Source organism: Lepisosteus platostomus, chromosome 12 (assembly GCF_059453375.1).
Source record: "Lepisosteus platostomus isolate fLepPlt1 chromosome 12, fLepPlt1.hap1, whole genome shotgun sequence".
Lineage (NCBI taxonomy): Eukaryota > Metazoa > Chordata > Actinopteri > Semionotiformes > Lepisosteidae > Lepisosteus > Lepisosteus platostomus.
Genome location: NC_142622.1, coordinates 901,897 through 918,878, shown reverse-complemented (window position 1 = coordinate 918,878; position 16,982 = coordinate 901,897). Strand labels below are relative to the sequence as shown.

Here is a 16,982-nt window from a genome sequence, read left to right as displayed (position 1 = left end):
ACCCTGGGAGAAGTGCTTTCAGTATTCCTAACTACTGAGGGCTAAATTCCATTTAACAAGCTCACTATTACTAAGCGTTTTTAAAAGGCAAGAGCATACAAGCAAATGTATTTTCACAACGTGTAGAAGATGGGGATGAGGTCTGGGCGCTCCTGTTTCCGAGCTGTCGCTGCTGTAAGATCACGGGATGGGACACCAGTGAAAGGAGCCACTGGTTCACCCTGAGGCGATGAAGAGAGCCACAGACTCACCAAGACGATGGGAGAAAGATTCATACTGAGCAATATTGAAGAGCACTGCCACCCAAAGGAGATGTACAAGTCCCCCCAGATTCAGGGTGAAATGGGAGGGTTATGAAGGGAGAAAACTAAGCTGGTGCAACAAGCAGCAGATCAGTCGCACTTTCACTGTGTTTTCACCGCGTCCCAGACTCGTCCCGTGCGATCAGGCCTGCTGTGGAGCAGCTGGAGCGGTTTTTCTAAGGAAAAGCTGTCCTTCACAGCAGGCCTTTCTGGTGCAGGTGAAACAAGCCCACTGTGCCTCTATTGCTTGCAAATGTTCTCTGCTTAGTTTAAAGTTACACATCATCACACGTCCTCACTGTCGTAGAGCTCACGGCTGGCGGTAAACCTGACCCATATGTCTTCCTAGATAGGAACCAGCTTTCACGCCTTCCAGGATTGCTCATTACGTCTAAACAGTCCAAAACACAGAAAAAAACCAGAGTCCTGCCTGAACTCCAAATGTCAAGGCTGCTATTAGAGAAAGATTCATATTCTGCTGTAATTAAAACCCCTCTAACAATTCAGGCTTTGTTCACTGAAGCCACCAGAGAGACCTCCAAGGTGAAATTACGACAGCAGCACTGAAACACCTACAGATATTGCTGAAATAAGTAGGCTGCTGAAATCATCAGATTTAAGGACGACAATACAAGCTCATTAAAAATGATTTCAAACGGTTTTCCTGTGCAATTTCTTAGCCAGTGATCATGATATGATACGATTAAAATAACTTTAACCTGTGCAGGAGATTCAGATTATTTCAAACTATGATATAAATTACACAATCTATCAAGCAACTGAGAAAGCAAAAAAAGCAAAAAGAGAATTGAACATAAACAGAAGCTTTAAAATCACTAACGCGCACAAGAACCTATCCCCTCTCACGCCACTAGATGTCGCAGTTGAATGTGAAAAGATCCGCGCTGTCTGCAGTTTTCTATCGTTCGTGTGTCCCACTGCGATAATGGCATGCAGGGACTGTGCAGCAGATTGAACTGAGGGTGAAGAGTTCACAGCAAAACCGCGACTGAGATAATAGTTTCGCTGTGTCAAATGATAATCGAATCTTCTGAGGCAGCTCAATGCAGTCTTCCTACCATTCTGCATTTCCACTATCTGACATCAGCTTCATGCACGAGTGCCAATAAACCTGAACAGGACAAGCCAGTGTCAATTTGCAGCAATTGAGAGCTCACTTGAAGTTCACTGGGCAGCAGAAATGTCTCCTGCAAGCTTCTGAGAAAATTATCTGGATCTTCTTTTTCATTGTTACTATTCAAAGGCAGCCTTCTGCCTCTCTCTCTCTCCCCTTTCCTCCGAACAGAGCCCAGAAACCCGACACACAGAGGCGATAGGGTGTCACGCAGATGTGGTTGTCGAAACCACTCTAATCACACTACCCCCCTGCTAAAATTACTCACACAGATCAAAGGCTCGTAAAGGCAATAAAACATCTCTCAGCCGCTGATATGCCAGACACTTCCACTGGCTCTGCCTCCATGTGCTCTAGAAACTGACATTCACTCTGCTTATGACTCCTAACAACACTTTGTCTGCAGCCGTGGAAGTGTTTGGGGTGTGTGTTTGGGGTGTGTTACGGCTGTGGAAGTGTTTGGGGTGTGTGTTTGGGGTGTGTTACGGCTGTGGAAGTGTTTGGGGTGTGTGTTTGGGGTGTGTTACGGCTGTGGAAGTGTTTGGGGTGTGTGTTTGGGGTGTGTTACGGCTGTGGAAGTGTTTGGGGTGTGTGTTTGGGGTGTGTTACGGCTGTGGAAGTGTTTGGGGTGTGTGTTTGGGGTGTGTTACGGCTGTGGAAGTGTTTGGGGTGTGTGTTTGGGGTGTGTTACGGCTGTGGAAGTGTTTGGGGTGTGTGTTTGGGGTGCGTTACGGCTGTGGAAGTGTTTGGGGTGTGTGTTTGGGGTGTGTTACGGCTGTGGAAGTGTTTGGGGTGTGTGTTTGGGGTGTGTTACGGCTGTGGAAGTGTTTGGGGTGTGTGTTTGGGGTGTGTTACGGCTGTGGAAGTGTTTGGGGTGTGTGTTTGGGGTGTGTTACGGCTGTGGAAGTGTTTGGGGTGTGTGTTTGGGGTGCGTTACGGCTGTGGAAGTGTTTGGGGTGTGTGTTTGGGGTGCGTTACGGCTGTGGAAGTGTTTGGGGTGTGTGTTTGGGGTGCGTTACGGCTGTGGAAGTGTTTGGGGTGTGTGTTTGGGGTGTGTTACGGCTGTGGAAGTGTTTGGGGTGTGTGTTTGGGGTGTGTTACGGCTGTGGAAGTGTTTGGGGTGTGTGTTTGGGGTGTGTTACAGCTGTGGAAGTGTTTGGGGTGTGTGTTTGGGGTGTGTTACGGCTGTGGAAGTGTTTGGGGTGTGTGTTTGGGGTGTGTTACGGCTGTGGAAGTGTTTGGGGTGTGTGTTTGGGGTGTGTTACGGCTGTGGAAGTGTTTGGGGTGTGTGTTTGGGGTGTGTTACGGCTGTGGAAGTGTTTGGGGTGTGTGTTTGGGGTGTGTTACGGCTGTGGAAGTGTTTGGGGTGTGTGTTTGGGGTGTGTTACGGCTGTGGAAGTGTTTGGGGTGTGTGTTTGGGGTGTGTTACGGCTGTGGAAGTGTTTGGGGTGTGTGTTTGGGGTGTGTTACGGCTGTGGAAGTGTTTGGGGTGTGTGTTTGGGGTGTGTTACGGCTGTGGAAGTGTTTGGGGTGTGTGTTTGGGGTGTGTTACGGCTGTGGAAGTGTTTGGGGTGTGTGTTTGGGGTGTGTTACGGCTGTGGAAGTGTTTGGGGTGTGTGTTTGGGGTGTGTTACGGCTGTGGAAGTGTTTGGGGTGTGTGTTTGGGGTGTGTTACGGCTGTGGAAGTGTTTGGGGTGTGTGTTTGGGGTGTGTTACGGCTGTGGAAGTGTTTGGGGTGTGTGTTTGGGGTGTGTTACAGCTGTGGAAGTGTTTGGGGTGTGTGTTTGGGGTGTGTTACGGCTGTGGAAGTGTTTGGGGTGTGTGTTTGGGGTGTGTTACGGCTGTGGAGATGTTGCAGCTGTTTCAGCAAACATGCGGGTGCTGTGCAACAGCACACGAAGCATCAGCAGGCCGGCGGCCCTGAGGGAGAGGAAGAGTGGGAAAAAGCCGGCACAGTGCGGGCCGATCTCAGGTTTCGACACGGCTCCCCCGGCCTGCTGCAGAACCGCAGATTCTGGCTCCTTTCCTCTTGGCTCCTCCCATCCCGCTGTTCCCACGGCCGGTTTCCGGGCCGACGGCGTGCCTGATTACCTTGCTGAGGATGTAGATGGCGTCCCCTCGCTTGAAGGACAGCTCGTCCGGCTGGTCCCCCGTGCAGTCCCACAGCCCCTGGTAGTAGCTCTTGTAGTCTGTGCTCTTGTTCACTAGAAATGAAGATAAAGACGAATGATACACGGCTGGAAGACTTACGATTTTTAATTCTTTCAAACAACTAAAATTTCTTACACCCCCATCCTCTAACCCAAGCCATAGAGAACACGTTTCCATTTAAACGGCAATGCCTGCGATGGATTTAAAAAAAAAATAATAATAATAATTTTGAACTTCACACCTTTTCAAAGGTCATCTCCATTGAATAGAATTTTTTCACAACCTTCCGATGTCACCCAGTATAAATGTTTGTTATCGTAATGTTACGGTCCTCTAAACGAAAGAAACATGGAATTTTAAAGGGAGACATCATAGATCCAGAAGGAATGAAATGACAGGATACGGCCGGATATGATGACAACAAACTGTGCTTATTTTCCCAGTCCTAATGAGGAAATAAGCATGTTCTATGAAGCAGGTAGCTGCTCTTCCAGGAGACTTTCCTGAGGACAGGAAACACGATTCTTTCTTCACGCTGAAGGCTCATTCAAAATCGACAATCACAAGGAAAACTGAGAGGCACACACAAGCAGCCCCGCCCTGCACTGCAGCCCTGGAGTTGGGGTGACCAGCTGTTCCTGGGTGCTGGAGGGCTCTGACCCATCACTGTGGGCCTGCACTGCCCCTCCAGATCTGCTGCGAAAAGAAATGACTTCACCAAGATGACTTCCAGCACGTGCCGTCATCTACCTCAGGGCTCAGTGGTCTAACCAGTGTCTCAGTGGTCTAACTGGGCTCAGAGGTCTAACTGGGAGCTCAGTGGTCTAACCAGTGTCTCAGTGGTCTAACTGGGGCTCAGAGGTCTAACCAGTGTCTCAGTGGTCTAACTGGGGGCTCAGAGGTCTAACTGGGAGCTCAGTGGTCTAACTGGGGCTCAGAGGTCTAACCAGTGTCTCAGTGGTGTAACTGGGGCTCAGAGGTCTAACCAGTGTCTCAGTGGTGTAACTGGGGCTCAGAGGTCTAACCAGTGTCTCAGTGGTCTAACTGGGGGCTCAGAGGTCTAACCAGTGTCTCAGTAGTCTAACTGGGGGTCTGGTGTGGTGTGCTCTGCTGTGCTCGGCCGTGCTCTGCTGTGCTCGGAGGTGGCCAGCAGCAGGCAGCACCAGACCTGTTTGCTCTCTCCCTGCGGAAACGCTGCAGCAGGAGCAGCTCGACCCTCTGGGGCTGTTCCTGGTGACTGACGACAAGTCGCCGTCTTGTTAAAAATGGGCAGACAACCTCATAAATGATTCATTTATTTTAGTTATGCTTGTTTTATTTTCCTGCACAATAATTTCATTTCGCTGTTACATCCGAGGATTTAGAAGTAACGGAGGTTACGTAACATCATGCTACTTTTATTGCACGAAAAGCTCAGTTTCCTTTTTTTTACCCCACAAACCTTTTGCTTTTAGAAATATTTTATTCCAAACCTGGCTAATTCAGCAATTACCACTTTCAAAAATGACTGCTAAGAAACACTTGCTGCATCTAAAAGAATCACATATATGATTATGGAATTACATTATGCTTGAAATACAGCTGCCACAGCTGATGGCCATTATAATCAGGCCACTACTGCAAATCGGCCGGTTGTCACATTATGGTACAAACGTTTATGATCCTCTTCCTTAATGACCTGATGAGGACTGTGTCCCCTGGGAGAGACTTCCTGCCACTTCAAGAACAGCGACAGGTTGTGCTGTGACAAGCAAGGAGGCCGTTACAATCATTCTTTTGAGGAGCCAACATGGTGAAGGAGCGACTCGCTTACACCGTCAGGATTTTACTCAGAGCCTCATTCCAAACAGGAGAGCCTGCAGACAACTTGCAAATGTCATGTACATCAAAGTTTGTGTGATACATTAACATGGGCATACTGTATCGGTGTGCCACTGCATCCTGAACTTTGGTCTTTTCTTCTCTTTAGCTCCAGTGAAGCTCCTCAGTTCCTTCAATATTCTGAGACATTCTGAGTGGAGAAAATGTTGCAGCAAAACAGTTCACATTCAGGCTGGGCAAAGTCAGCACGGTCTGAAGAAGTTTAGCATTTAAAAATAATCTGAAAACATGATCAGGGCCCCCAAATCCTTTTTACTATCGATAGGTAAACAAAACGTGTCTCCAGTTTCTGTGCCAAAAGACACATCTTAATTGAAACGTAAATAAAGGGGATGTCGTACTCAAGTTCATTTGTTTTTGCACCATTGACTGAATGAGCAGATTGAGCGATGGCGTCACACAGAAGGAATGAAAGATGATTAAGGTCCGACGCATCTTAATTGAAACGTAAATAAAGGGGATGTCGTACTCAAGTTCATTTGTTTTTGCACCATTGACTGAATGAGCAGATTGAGCGATGGCGTCACACAGAAGGAATGAAAGATGATTAAGGTCCAGCTGCCTATTTCGAACAAGGTCTTTTGAACTGTTGCCACGTCCAGTTTGTAAAACTATTAATTTTTATTTGAATCATTGATACAGTACATTCAGTATATAGCTCTATCAAACAAGTCATTCAAAAACACAAAGTAAAACAGATCTCAGTAGCAGATCTGGCTCAGAATTCAGATGGTGGATTACAGCTTTACAGGTGCATAGAGGCAATAGCACTGGGACCGAAAACAGTGACAAGAGCACAGCCTTGATTCTGCACTGATCAGCTGCTGAATGGACTCGTACAGCAGCAGTGCTGGAGCTCTCCTGGCCTGGAGGGGCTAGGCCCTTCCCTGAGTGACAGCGACACCCCCAGCCTGAGGAACAACCACACCCCAGATCAGGTCATGTGTGCTCCACCCCAGAGCTGATGGTACCCCTCTGTTTTAACGCTGCAGCCATACATTCAATTTCAAACTCTGCACACAAACAGGCACTGAGACTTTAATAAAACCACCTCTTTAAGTTTCTAAGACTGTGATACAGCAGGATTTCAAAATCCTCAGAAGGCATAGAAAAGCTACATCACCAACAGACTACAGCACTCTAATCTTCACTCATTTATTCTCTGCTGAAACGGACATGGTTTCCATTCACTGGTGTGAATCCCATGAATCAATATCTGTTATTTCTGAAGAGGTTCAGAATTAGGTATGTCTGGCAGAAAAAGAGTGAAAGGATTTACTATGATAAGAAATGCTAAATTAGTAATTTTATAATAGACAAGCCCCCTTGATAATCTGTAATTTCATTATGTGCAGTTCCACTGTGATTACTCACGTTGTACGAACAGATCCCACTGTCTCTAAAGCAGCTGCCAGGGAAATTTAGGCAACAGAGGCCCTGTAATGTTTCACTAATAAAATGAAATATGAAAGTACACGTTGAGAGGTTTTAATTAAGATATATAACGGGGAAAAAATGGGGTTGAAAAAATTAAGATGTTTAAAGACCAAATTCAAAGAAGTTGTTTGCTAACATAATTCATACTAATACTTATACTAAGCATGCATAAGGGATTTTCACCAGTCTAGTATATGTAAAAGCCCTTCAAGGAACAACAGAGAACATCTGACAACATACAAGAAAAGTTTATGACCTGAATAAAAGTGAGCCATTCCAGAACAGCAATAAACCCTGGGATATTGTCATTGTGCCGTTGAAATGCAATCACTGAAATCACTGATTCTACCCTGTCTGTGAGTTCTGGGTTTCAGATGCCCTGCTGAGTCGTGATGAAATAGTGCGGGAGAGGAACTCTCCGAGAGTGGGGCTGTCGGCTAACTGGATTTCCAGTTTCATTCCTCACTGGAATAGGTGGCTCTGTTCTCTAAGGAATACATGACAGCTGTCGGTATCCTCAGGACTGGACTCCGGGAGAAATAAATCAGTACCTTGGCCTAACATCATTGCAATAACTGTTATTATAAGAACTAGAACAATACGATTTGCACTTATAAAGCACTTTTCATCCGGAAGGACTTCACATATAGGAGGTGACTCACTTCACCCACCCCTGGAGTACTGAAGTGCCACACTGAACTCGCAGTGCACAGCAGATCAGGGCAGGAGAGAGAAACTAGAGGAGCTTCAGAGAGGCCAGGCTGTTCAGCCCAGAGTTGGTTTTAACCGGGAAAGGAGTCAGGGTCTTGGATTAACATCTCATCTGATCAAGGGATAATCAGATGAAACATACTGTAAATACTTCATACATAAATACTTTCTTTATATCCAAGGACTTAATAAGTAGGCTTGGCATGACAAAAGAATAATCTCTTCAAATAGCGGGGAGATTTTAAGAAATACAGTATGTTTACTCCCTTAGAAAGCAAACATTTGCTCTTGTAATTGATTTTACATGCAGTAGTCTGAAGTGCATAAAAGGGGGTGAAATATATTCTAGCATTCTTGTGAGAGGTGAGAAGTTCATGTCAGGAACTGCCCAGCAAGAAAGAAATCATCTTGTCAACCTCGCACACTACTTGTGAACCAGGGTACTTGTATTACAAAGTTAACTGTCTCCCAGAGGACAAAGGTTAGTTCTGAACAGATGAGGTGAAAACTACTGCTGGCAGTCAGGCTCCCAGTCCAGCACCTGGGAGTTCACAGCAGGGCTGGAGAGTGAGCCCAGGTCTCAGTGAGCTCCACAGCCCCACAGACTGCAACAACACCACTGAGGAGCTCACAGCAAATCCTAATTCTAATTCAGTTTCATTAAAAAGTAACAAATCACTATTTTCTTGTCTTTTAAATTAAATTATTTATTTAATTAAATTTATTTTTTATTTGGTTTGAAATAGGATTTTTATGCCTTCCACTTATAAAAGTAATACTCCCTCAAAATAAAAATCACAACAAGGAGGAGAACAAGGCCTTCTATCACACAAACAAGCCCTTACTACTCCAGTCTTCATGCTGAAACACCATGGATCTGTGCCACCAGCCAAGAAACTAAACGGATTTGCGCTAATGAAATCATATCAGCTCGCTGATGTATGCTTCTGAAAGCTACAAGGCTAGCTGGCCCAGGGATGGCTTCCTGTGTGGGAAACTCATACACACCCCCCTGCACCCCCTCTGCCCCCCCTCGCGGCAACCTGTTTAGGACTTCCTGTCAGGGGGGTCTTCCTGAGCACAGCACTCAATTTCCTGTCCACATGTCACAGCAGAAGGAGCTCTGAAATGCTGCTTCCTGCCAGCTCCGCCTGTGTCCACCCTCTCTGACAGCCTGGCTGGGGTGATGTATTTGGTACCTACGAGGGGAAGGAGACCCAGACAACACTTCCTCCCAGGACACAGCTCTGATACAATGGCCAGCCCTGCCTGGACAGGCACAGGGCAGCGGGGAAGGGCAAAGTGCTGATAAGAAGCAGATATTCTCCTCGGGCTCTGTCCAGTAAAGCCTGCCTTATCTGTAGTGGTGCATCCTTGAGCTGGAGAAAACGCACAAGCCTTGTTTTTCACCGCCCTTGGAAACGCAGAGGACCAGAACCCCAGTGGATCAGAGGATGAGACTGGAGCGCGTGCAGATATTTTCTTTTCCCCTGCAGGATTTTCGTTTCTGATAATTAGTTCACAGGCCAATTGGCAGGCAGAGGCAGATAAGAGCATTTCTTCCCCTAACGTCTTCCTGTGAATCTATGTCCTGTTCCCATTTTTATCCTGCTGTCAACAGCCTTTTTCTTCCTCTGTGCTTCTCACCTAGGTCTTCATTTGCGTTTCGTGATAATCATATGCAATGAAGATATGCACGGCCAACATTTAAACAGGCCGCGGATCAATTAGCGGTCTTAAGTTTATCTGATTTTTATCAAAGCAGACAGAGTGGTGGGTCGATGGCGAGAGCTTGTGTCAAGTTGACCTTTTCAGAGACGTCTGCGTTGCTGGTCCCCTGGGCTCCCCCTTGTCCCCTGTCAGACTCTGAATGGCAGAAGTCTGTTCTGCTCAACCACAAAGTATACAAAGATGTCTATATTACACTCTTATAGGTGTGACAGCAACTGTGTGTTGTATTTATAAACTGTCCTTCGGCGGTGACACATTCCCGATGATGTTTAGCTAATTTATGCAGCCAAATCTCCTTTGTGCAGAAATGAAAGCTAATTGAGTCATTACAAAGTAATTCAGCAAGGAATAACTTGTATAAATTGGCTTACTTTGTAAAGCCCTCTCAAGTGGGTTCTGTGTATCCTAAATAAGGAGGTATTTTCCCTGACACTTAAAGCACACAGTTCACACAGGATTTTAGTTAGGCAGATTAAGAGGATTTTCAAACAGGAAGGCTGCTGGGAAGGGGAGTACGGTCTGAACACAGGAGAAGAAAGTAAAGACTTGATTTCATTACCTGTCACGTTTGAAACAACAGGCTTGCTTGAAACCTCTGGTGTTTTCTTAGGAGGATTAGGCAGGTCTTCCTCTGCGGACAGTGAAAAAGACAACGGTAAGTTCACTGGAAATACTCTATTACCTTTACAGGTAATCTGAAGGAGATACAGCTAAAGAGGTTTTTAAAGTTCCCCACATTGAAAATGCTTTGTCAGGGTCTCGTCTACCTTGGGTGTGGACCCCAGCCCCAGCCCTGTTTATGGAACTATACATAAATAAAACGCATATGAGTGACACAAAGTTATTAATGCTACCTATTTATATTTCAGGCAATAATGAAGATATTTGATTATGAAGCCTGTTATAAAAGTAAAGAAGGAGAGAGAATGTGCTGGACAGAATCATACAGTAGCTGAGAGAAGAACAAGGCTGGGGATGAACAAGAAGATCCATCACCAAGCTGCGGGGGCGTGTCCAGTGTGGAGGCGGAGCCCTGCCGGAAGGGCGGCGCCTCGTCTGCGTTGTCCAGCTTTACAGATTTGGCTCAAAGTGATACAAAATACTCTTCAGAATTTGAACAAATCAAATCATGCAAAGATCCTGTCAGAACTACAAAAATAAGATGACAAACAAGAGGAGCCTTTCACCAATCCTGCCTGTTGGTAGAAGCTGCGTGATCTGAGGCAGATGTTTCTTGATAGAAGCCAGAGTCTGGGCATCAACGTAGTGGCTCGTCAGCTTGTTCCATGCTGTATCTGCTTGCTACCAGCTTAAACTAGCAATTGTTCATACTATATTACACTGAAGGTTTCCTTTTAAAACAGACCCTCACAAACAGAAGAGGCGCTATCACAAATGTCTCTTAGTTTGCAGTGTGTGTTTAAGGATGGATCATGTTGAAATCAATTCCCAATTATGACATTAAATGTTTATAAGTATTGATCTTTCCCGCTCACTCCCTAAGTGAACAGCATTTCATATACATAATGTGCAGAGATTAATAGTCAAGGCTGATGGATGAGAATTGCTCTTCACTACAGTCAGACCTATTAGAATAAAAAGCATCTCGCTAATATAAAACCATGCAGTGCACAGTCCCTTCTTGTTCCACTGCATGGGGCACATAACCAGACCACCAAAAAAGCATGCCTGCTGTTTCCAAGACACTTTCTTCTTTAAAATAGAAAGTTTTTGTAACATAATTAATTAGGAGATTACCTTAATAACAAATTTACTTCCAACTATGCATTTTAAAATTATTTAAAATTATGTCTATATCAGTATGTTCAGTTTTTTTAAAAAAAAATCGTGATTTTTCTTTTTTTTTAAATGTGTAACACATGAAAACAGTTCTCTATCTCTCATAATGTATTTTTGTTTCTATATTTCTAGTGTACAGTTCAACTCATGCACACAGTACAAAATGGTCTATTTAAGATTCCGGAACATTTTCCCCATTGTTCAGTTCCTGAAGATAGTGGAGCTGTCTTCTGCAGAAAACTGCTCTACAGTCTCCTGAACAGTTAATACTCCATGCAGCTTTTTGGCATAGTACAGTCAAACGATTCAGAAGGAACCAAATACAATTAGATTTCCTGGGTTTAAGTTATTTTTATATCTTCTAAGACAGCAGCCATGTCACCCTGCAACTTACAATTGGCAGCCCACTGAAGCTAAGTAGGTGTGAGCCTGGTCAGTACCTGGATGGGAAAAACGAAGGTTGCTGCTGGAAGAGGTGTTAGAGGGGCCAGCAGGAGGCGCTCACCCTGCAGTGAGGTGGGTTCTAATGCCCCAGTATAGTGATGGGGACACTACACTGTAAACAAGCTCCATCTTTTGGAGGAGACGTAAAACCGAGGTCCTGACTCTCTGTGGTCATTAAAAATCCCAGGGCGTTTCTCGAAAAGAGTAGGGGTGTAACCCTGGCATCCTGGCCAAATTTCCCATGCGTCCTAATAACCCCCCTCTATGAATTGGCTACATTACTTTGTTCTCCGACGGCAGGCGGAGCGACGCGCCGGTTGGAGTATTCTCGGTCACAGTTAATGGCAACGTCAGTTCAAAGATTTGGTTCAAACCACCAAATGGAGACGGGCGTGCCGACAAGCGGACCCTGCTGATGCGGGATTAACGCTAGGATGAGAACAGTTATTTTTATATCTTATATAATATATAAGATATAAAATAAACCGAAGTTGCTTTGAAAAATCACTTGCAATACTCTTCTTAACATTATGAAAAGTTACAAATTACGTGAGAAACTATCTGATTTTGAGGTAATTAACTTGGCTGTAAACAACTAGAGAAAAATGTGTATATACTGAAATCGAAAAAAAAGAGGAATACAGTGATTATAATTACTTCCTGTTTGTGTTTATTCCAACAAATGTTCCAAGTACAGTAAATTTTGAACAAATTCAAACAAGCACTAGTGACATTTTGCTGGGATGTGAACAGTAACTGGCTAAACACATGCAGGCCCCAGTGCTTGTGTGGGGCACAGACAGCTCTCACATTCTGGCTTCAAGGTCCCGTTCAGTGTAGAGGAGAATATTAAACGCATTGTGCCCTCGGGTTTACTCATGAAGGTCATCTAGTCACACAGAGAAAGCAATACATCCATTATGAAAACATTAAGTCCCTTAAAATCTGCAATGTAGACCGTAGCTTTGTAATAACTATATCATTCAGATCTGTGCTCCTTCTTAACAGTAGAAAATGCCTTTACTTGTTTTTACATTTTCTCTTTTCAAAGGGGCTCCAGTAGAGCAATGCAAAGATAAAAGAACAGACACCGCACATCTGGCAGACTAGACTGAACCGTGGATAGCATCTCTGACATTTCGGACTGACCAAGCACTCAGCAAAATTTCAATTACAAGGCTTAGCAAATGTTTAATTTTGCTTTCTAGAATTAATGCACAGAAGTAGCACGTACATCATGTTACTACAGAACTATCACTGATGATTGATACGCAAAGAAAATATTCAAACATGGTCATGTTTCTCTCTACTTGGATTAGTCCGAGGGTCATTAGTCAGGCATTCATACTGTCCTCATCAAGACCAATTCAGATGGTGTAGCAAAGCAGGGGTTGGAAACACGAGTGAGTTCCCCAGGGGCGGGGTCATCCCATTGAGGAGAGCCACATTCTCCGGATTCTCCCGGGGAACTCACTGAACTGGCGGCACCTGGACACTCCAGCTCCCTATAAAAGCAGTTCCTGGGGGCAGTCTGAGGGTGTCCTTTCATGGACCCTCACGGTTTAGTAAGACAGTAAGTATTTAAAAAGAGAATTTGGAGATAAAAGTTTTCGTTAAGCACTAAAAATCAGAGAAGACGTATAAGTGGGATAAATCTGGTAGCAGCCTCGGTCGTTTTCCGGGTCGGGACGCCGGTAAGTAAGAAAATGGTTAATGAGCGCACCTGGCCAACCGGAATCGACCGAGAGGTTATTGCCTCTGTTTTCTGGCAAAGACACGATTACGGTTCATGTGGAGACCCCTTGCCACGTTATCTAAAAGGGGGATCTTTCACAGAAGCTATTGCATGAACAGAGCTACACCTGGATATATGAACGTCTCAACTATGCAGCAAAAACCCATCGACCTGCCAAGATGGATATGAAGTTCACAAAGGGATTTCTACATCTGCATTTCCAATGGAAACTCTGCAAGGGCTCTGCAAAACAGCAGCTTGAATTTCTCCTGTCCACTGCAGAGGCACGGAATATGCTGAGTACAGATTTTAATTTATAAGTCGCACTATACCATAGACTCATTTTTATGATGCACAAAGTATTTCAAGCAAACAAAGTAAACCGTAATAGCATCACCTAAAAAAACAGGAACCACAAATCTTATCATGTTCATAATAACATCCTCAAAAATATGATCAGACTCTGACTAACACAGACAGACTCCTTGCAATACCAGAGTCTGCCCTGAGCTTCCGCCTTCCCCACTGCGGTCCCATGGATATTCAGAGCAAGAGGATTAATGCAGCCCTGGCCACCCACAAGCATGCAGTACCTAACATACTGTACATGATCTGAATAGCCCTCTAAAGGCTCCCTCTTCTCAGTGACCCCCAAAATTTGAGGGGCGGGGAGGGGGACAAGACACGTCTCTTTCCTTTGTCCAGAAGCCTCAAAAGGCCGCATGGAACTGAAAGAACTAATATTCTTTCAGGGACATTGTTATTTCCAAAATCCAAGAGCTGAAAAGTAAGTCTGTTCAGTATCAGAACAGATCTAAGAGGAAAGAGTTTGATCAGACGTCTCCATGGGGGGTGATGTACTGTACTTGTTACTAGAGAAAGTGAATCACAACTGATTCCTTAGTTTGTGTTCAGTATTTTAAATGCAGAGTTTGTTCAGTGGGCGAGTTAATGGGGAGACAGCCCTACTGTAGCGATTACTACATGTGACAGGACGGACGTGAATACATCAGTCTGAAACCAGACTCAGATACCCGGGCTGATATACCCCCCCTACCCAAGCAGGCATCTGGACTTTGTTAAAGAAAACAATAACTAATCCATTTGCACCTCAATCTACTTGATCCCTACTTGTCCAGATAGGATTAAAAGGTGTGAAAGGTCACTCCTTCACTCCCCTCTGTGACTCACAGGAGCAGGAGTATTAATGATCTACTGGTGCCCTTCCTGTCCGAGCCACGGGAGTGTCATCGATCGGACGACGGAGGTGCTGTGTGGTGCAGATCTGGCCCTGAGAAGACGCAGCCCCACAGTGAGCCTGGAGCCAGAACCGGGACAGCGGAGGGGAGATGACGGACGGGAGCCTGTGATTCGGTGGAGCGACAGCAGGGTGGAGGAGCGCTCAGACTCCGGGCCTAGAGCTGGACGAGGCAGAGCTGCATTTCACTCAGACTGCTGCAGGAAACTGCCCAGCTGTACGCATGTGTACAAATGCAAGTCGCTCCGGATAAAAGCATCAGTCAAGTAACTGAATATCAGTCCGTGACCAATATGCTGGATCTCAATAACAGGTGCCATGTGGATCACGTTCTGTTTTATTCAGTCCTTGCTAAATTCACAAACGCCGTGGGGGGTAAAACAGTTTTTGTGAAAGGCGCGAGGCCAGATGAAAAAGAGGCGGCGCAGCTGCAGGAGTGGAATCGCGTGAAGCTCTTCCTCTGGAACGGCATGGCTCCCTGATGCTCTGCCTTAACCCCAAACCGCAGCAGCAGTGTTTAAACAACTGGCATCCAGCAAATTCCAGAATGATGAGACAATGACAAATCATTCAGGAGCAGAGCAATCTGGTGTGCATCTTGGGAAAATTACCGTCGCGCATCGCCGTGCTGTGGGCCACACCTCACGCGCGGCTTGCGCTCTTCCGAAACTCTCCTGTGCCGAATCACCGCACCCAGGCACTCAACTCCAGGTCCCACTCGGGACGAAAGCTCTTTCTTTGCTCTCAAAGGGGAGAATGCTAACCTTAGCTACAGTATATTATATTACTGCATTTGTTCTACACTTTCTTCTGAATAGAATAGCAAGTTGAAAACATTAGATACCATAATAATTGATGACATCTACAATAAAGCGAAGCACACATTCATTAACAAAGCACTTCTGTCCATTACGCTATAGCTGTGATATAAAAAGTGCAAATGTAAAACAAGCGCAGACCATAGAGCTAGCTGGTCACTCCAATAACAGACAGATTAATTACAGACACTGTATTAATTTGGCTTTGATTTGTAACCCTGTTCTGTCTTACTTTTTTTGTGCTGATTTATTTTAGTAACACAGTAGTGGCCCCATAATGTCAGCATAATATTGGGTCACACATTTTGGATGTGACTACAGGGAAAGAGAGAACAAGAGAACCCCCCCTAATTTATCTTCCTAGTCTGTGTTAAATAAACATACAGCTTAACAGGATTCCTCAGATAGATTCTGTTTTAGAAAAGCTTAAAATATCTGATGGGAACTGATCTTTAGCCCCTAGCAAAAGTCTGGTTTCAGTAGATGTAGAGAAGAGCATTTAGGTGTTCACAGATTTAGGACACCACAACCATCCCCCATCCCCAGCTTTCAAATGCTCGCTTGGCATTCCCTGTTACTGTCATACCATGTGAAGAAAGCATGTATATGTTTTTAAGCATTTTCCCAAATGGTATATGCCACAAAGGCCAATTTGGTATGAATCAAGTGTTCTGTCTAGTTAACTAGCTTATCTAATTGAAGAGTAGTGCAACAACGCAAGTAGATTATTCCAAATTGCAAACAATATTCGTTATTTCCCTAGTAAAACTTTTACGGCAACGAAAATCACAGTGTATTTTGCCATTGTCCAAAGTCAAAGACGCTTGTCTTTTACGTAAATAAAAACTTGTGCACTTTACAAAACAGTTCGTCCGTATTCACACATTTTAGACACCGTTACATGAATGAGATGAAAGACAAACAGCGGGAAATTAAAACAGATATAAAATAGTAGCCGCTGTTTTGTCATGGTTTACACTGGCAGACCGAGGAAGTGAAAAGAATGTTGCTAAAGATCTTGAAAACATACAGCCAATATTATTCATGCTGAATATTCCTATGAATCATAGAAAACTGTTATGGAATCTTGTGATTAAATCAGACTTTACTATAAATGGGACCCTTTTGTAAAGGGAAAAGAAGGGGAATGAAGTGATTAAAAGAAATAAAGTTAAACCTGTTGTAAGGGAGGTTACTCTACTTGAATGAATGAACTGTAGCTACAAATCGCCTTCCCGCTACAGGGCCTACAATGCGCCTTTGTTCTGCAACACTTCTGAGGTGCTTTGTGGCCAGGTCACACCGAGATGTTTAAACGGTCTGGCGGTGCTGGGCTCACAGCTTAACTCATGTGACACAAGTGCCGGTTTATGACAACCACAGGGAAACTCCACGCCCCACAGTCCGCTGATCCTGGTGCACAGCTGGGACAGGGAGATTCCATAGATCCTTTCTACGCTCTTCCTGAAAGCCCAAGCAGGTCAGAGCAATATATGTAAAGCAATACTTTTATAATTTCCTGTTAGTGTTTTTATGGCCTCATTGAAATCCAGCATCATGAAGTGCAGGAAAAGCATCC

General features: G+C 44.8%; 1 protein-coding gene across 2 annotated transcripts in view; it reads right to left on the bottom strand.

Annotated features, from left to right (window-relative positions):
- The window catches only part of skap2 (src kinase associated phosphoprotein 2), a 66,597-nt gene that overhangs the window by 6,272 nt on the left and 43,343 nt on the right, over nucleotides 1–16,982 (bottom strand). For both annotated transcript variants that reach the window (XM_088600328.1, XM_088600327.1), the window contains exons 10-11: nucleotides 9,908–9,979; nucleotides 3,529–3,641 (exon numbers count right to left, since the gene is read on the bottom strand). In XM_088600328.1, coding sequence (XP_088456454.1) covers nucleotides 3,529–3,641; nucleotides 9,908–9,979 — 185 coding nt within the window. The remainder of the gene's footprint in view (nucleotides 1–3,528; nucleotides 3,642–9,907; nucleotides 9,980–16,982) is intronic.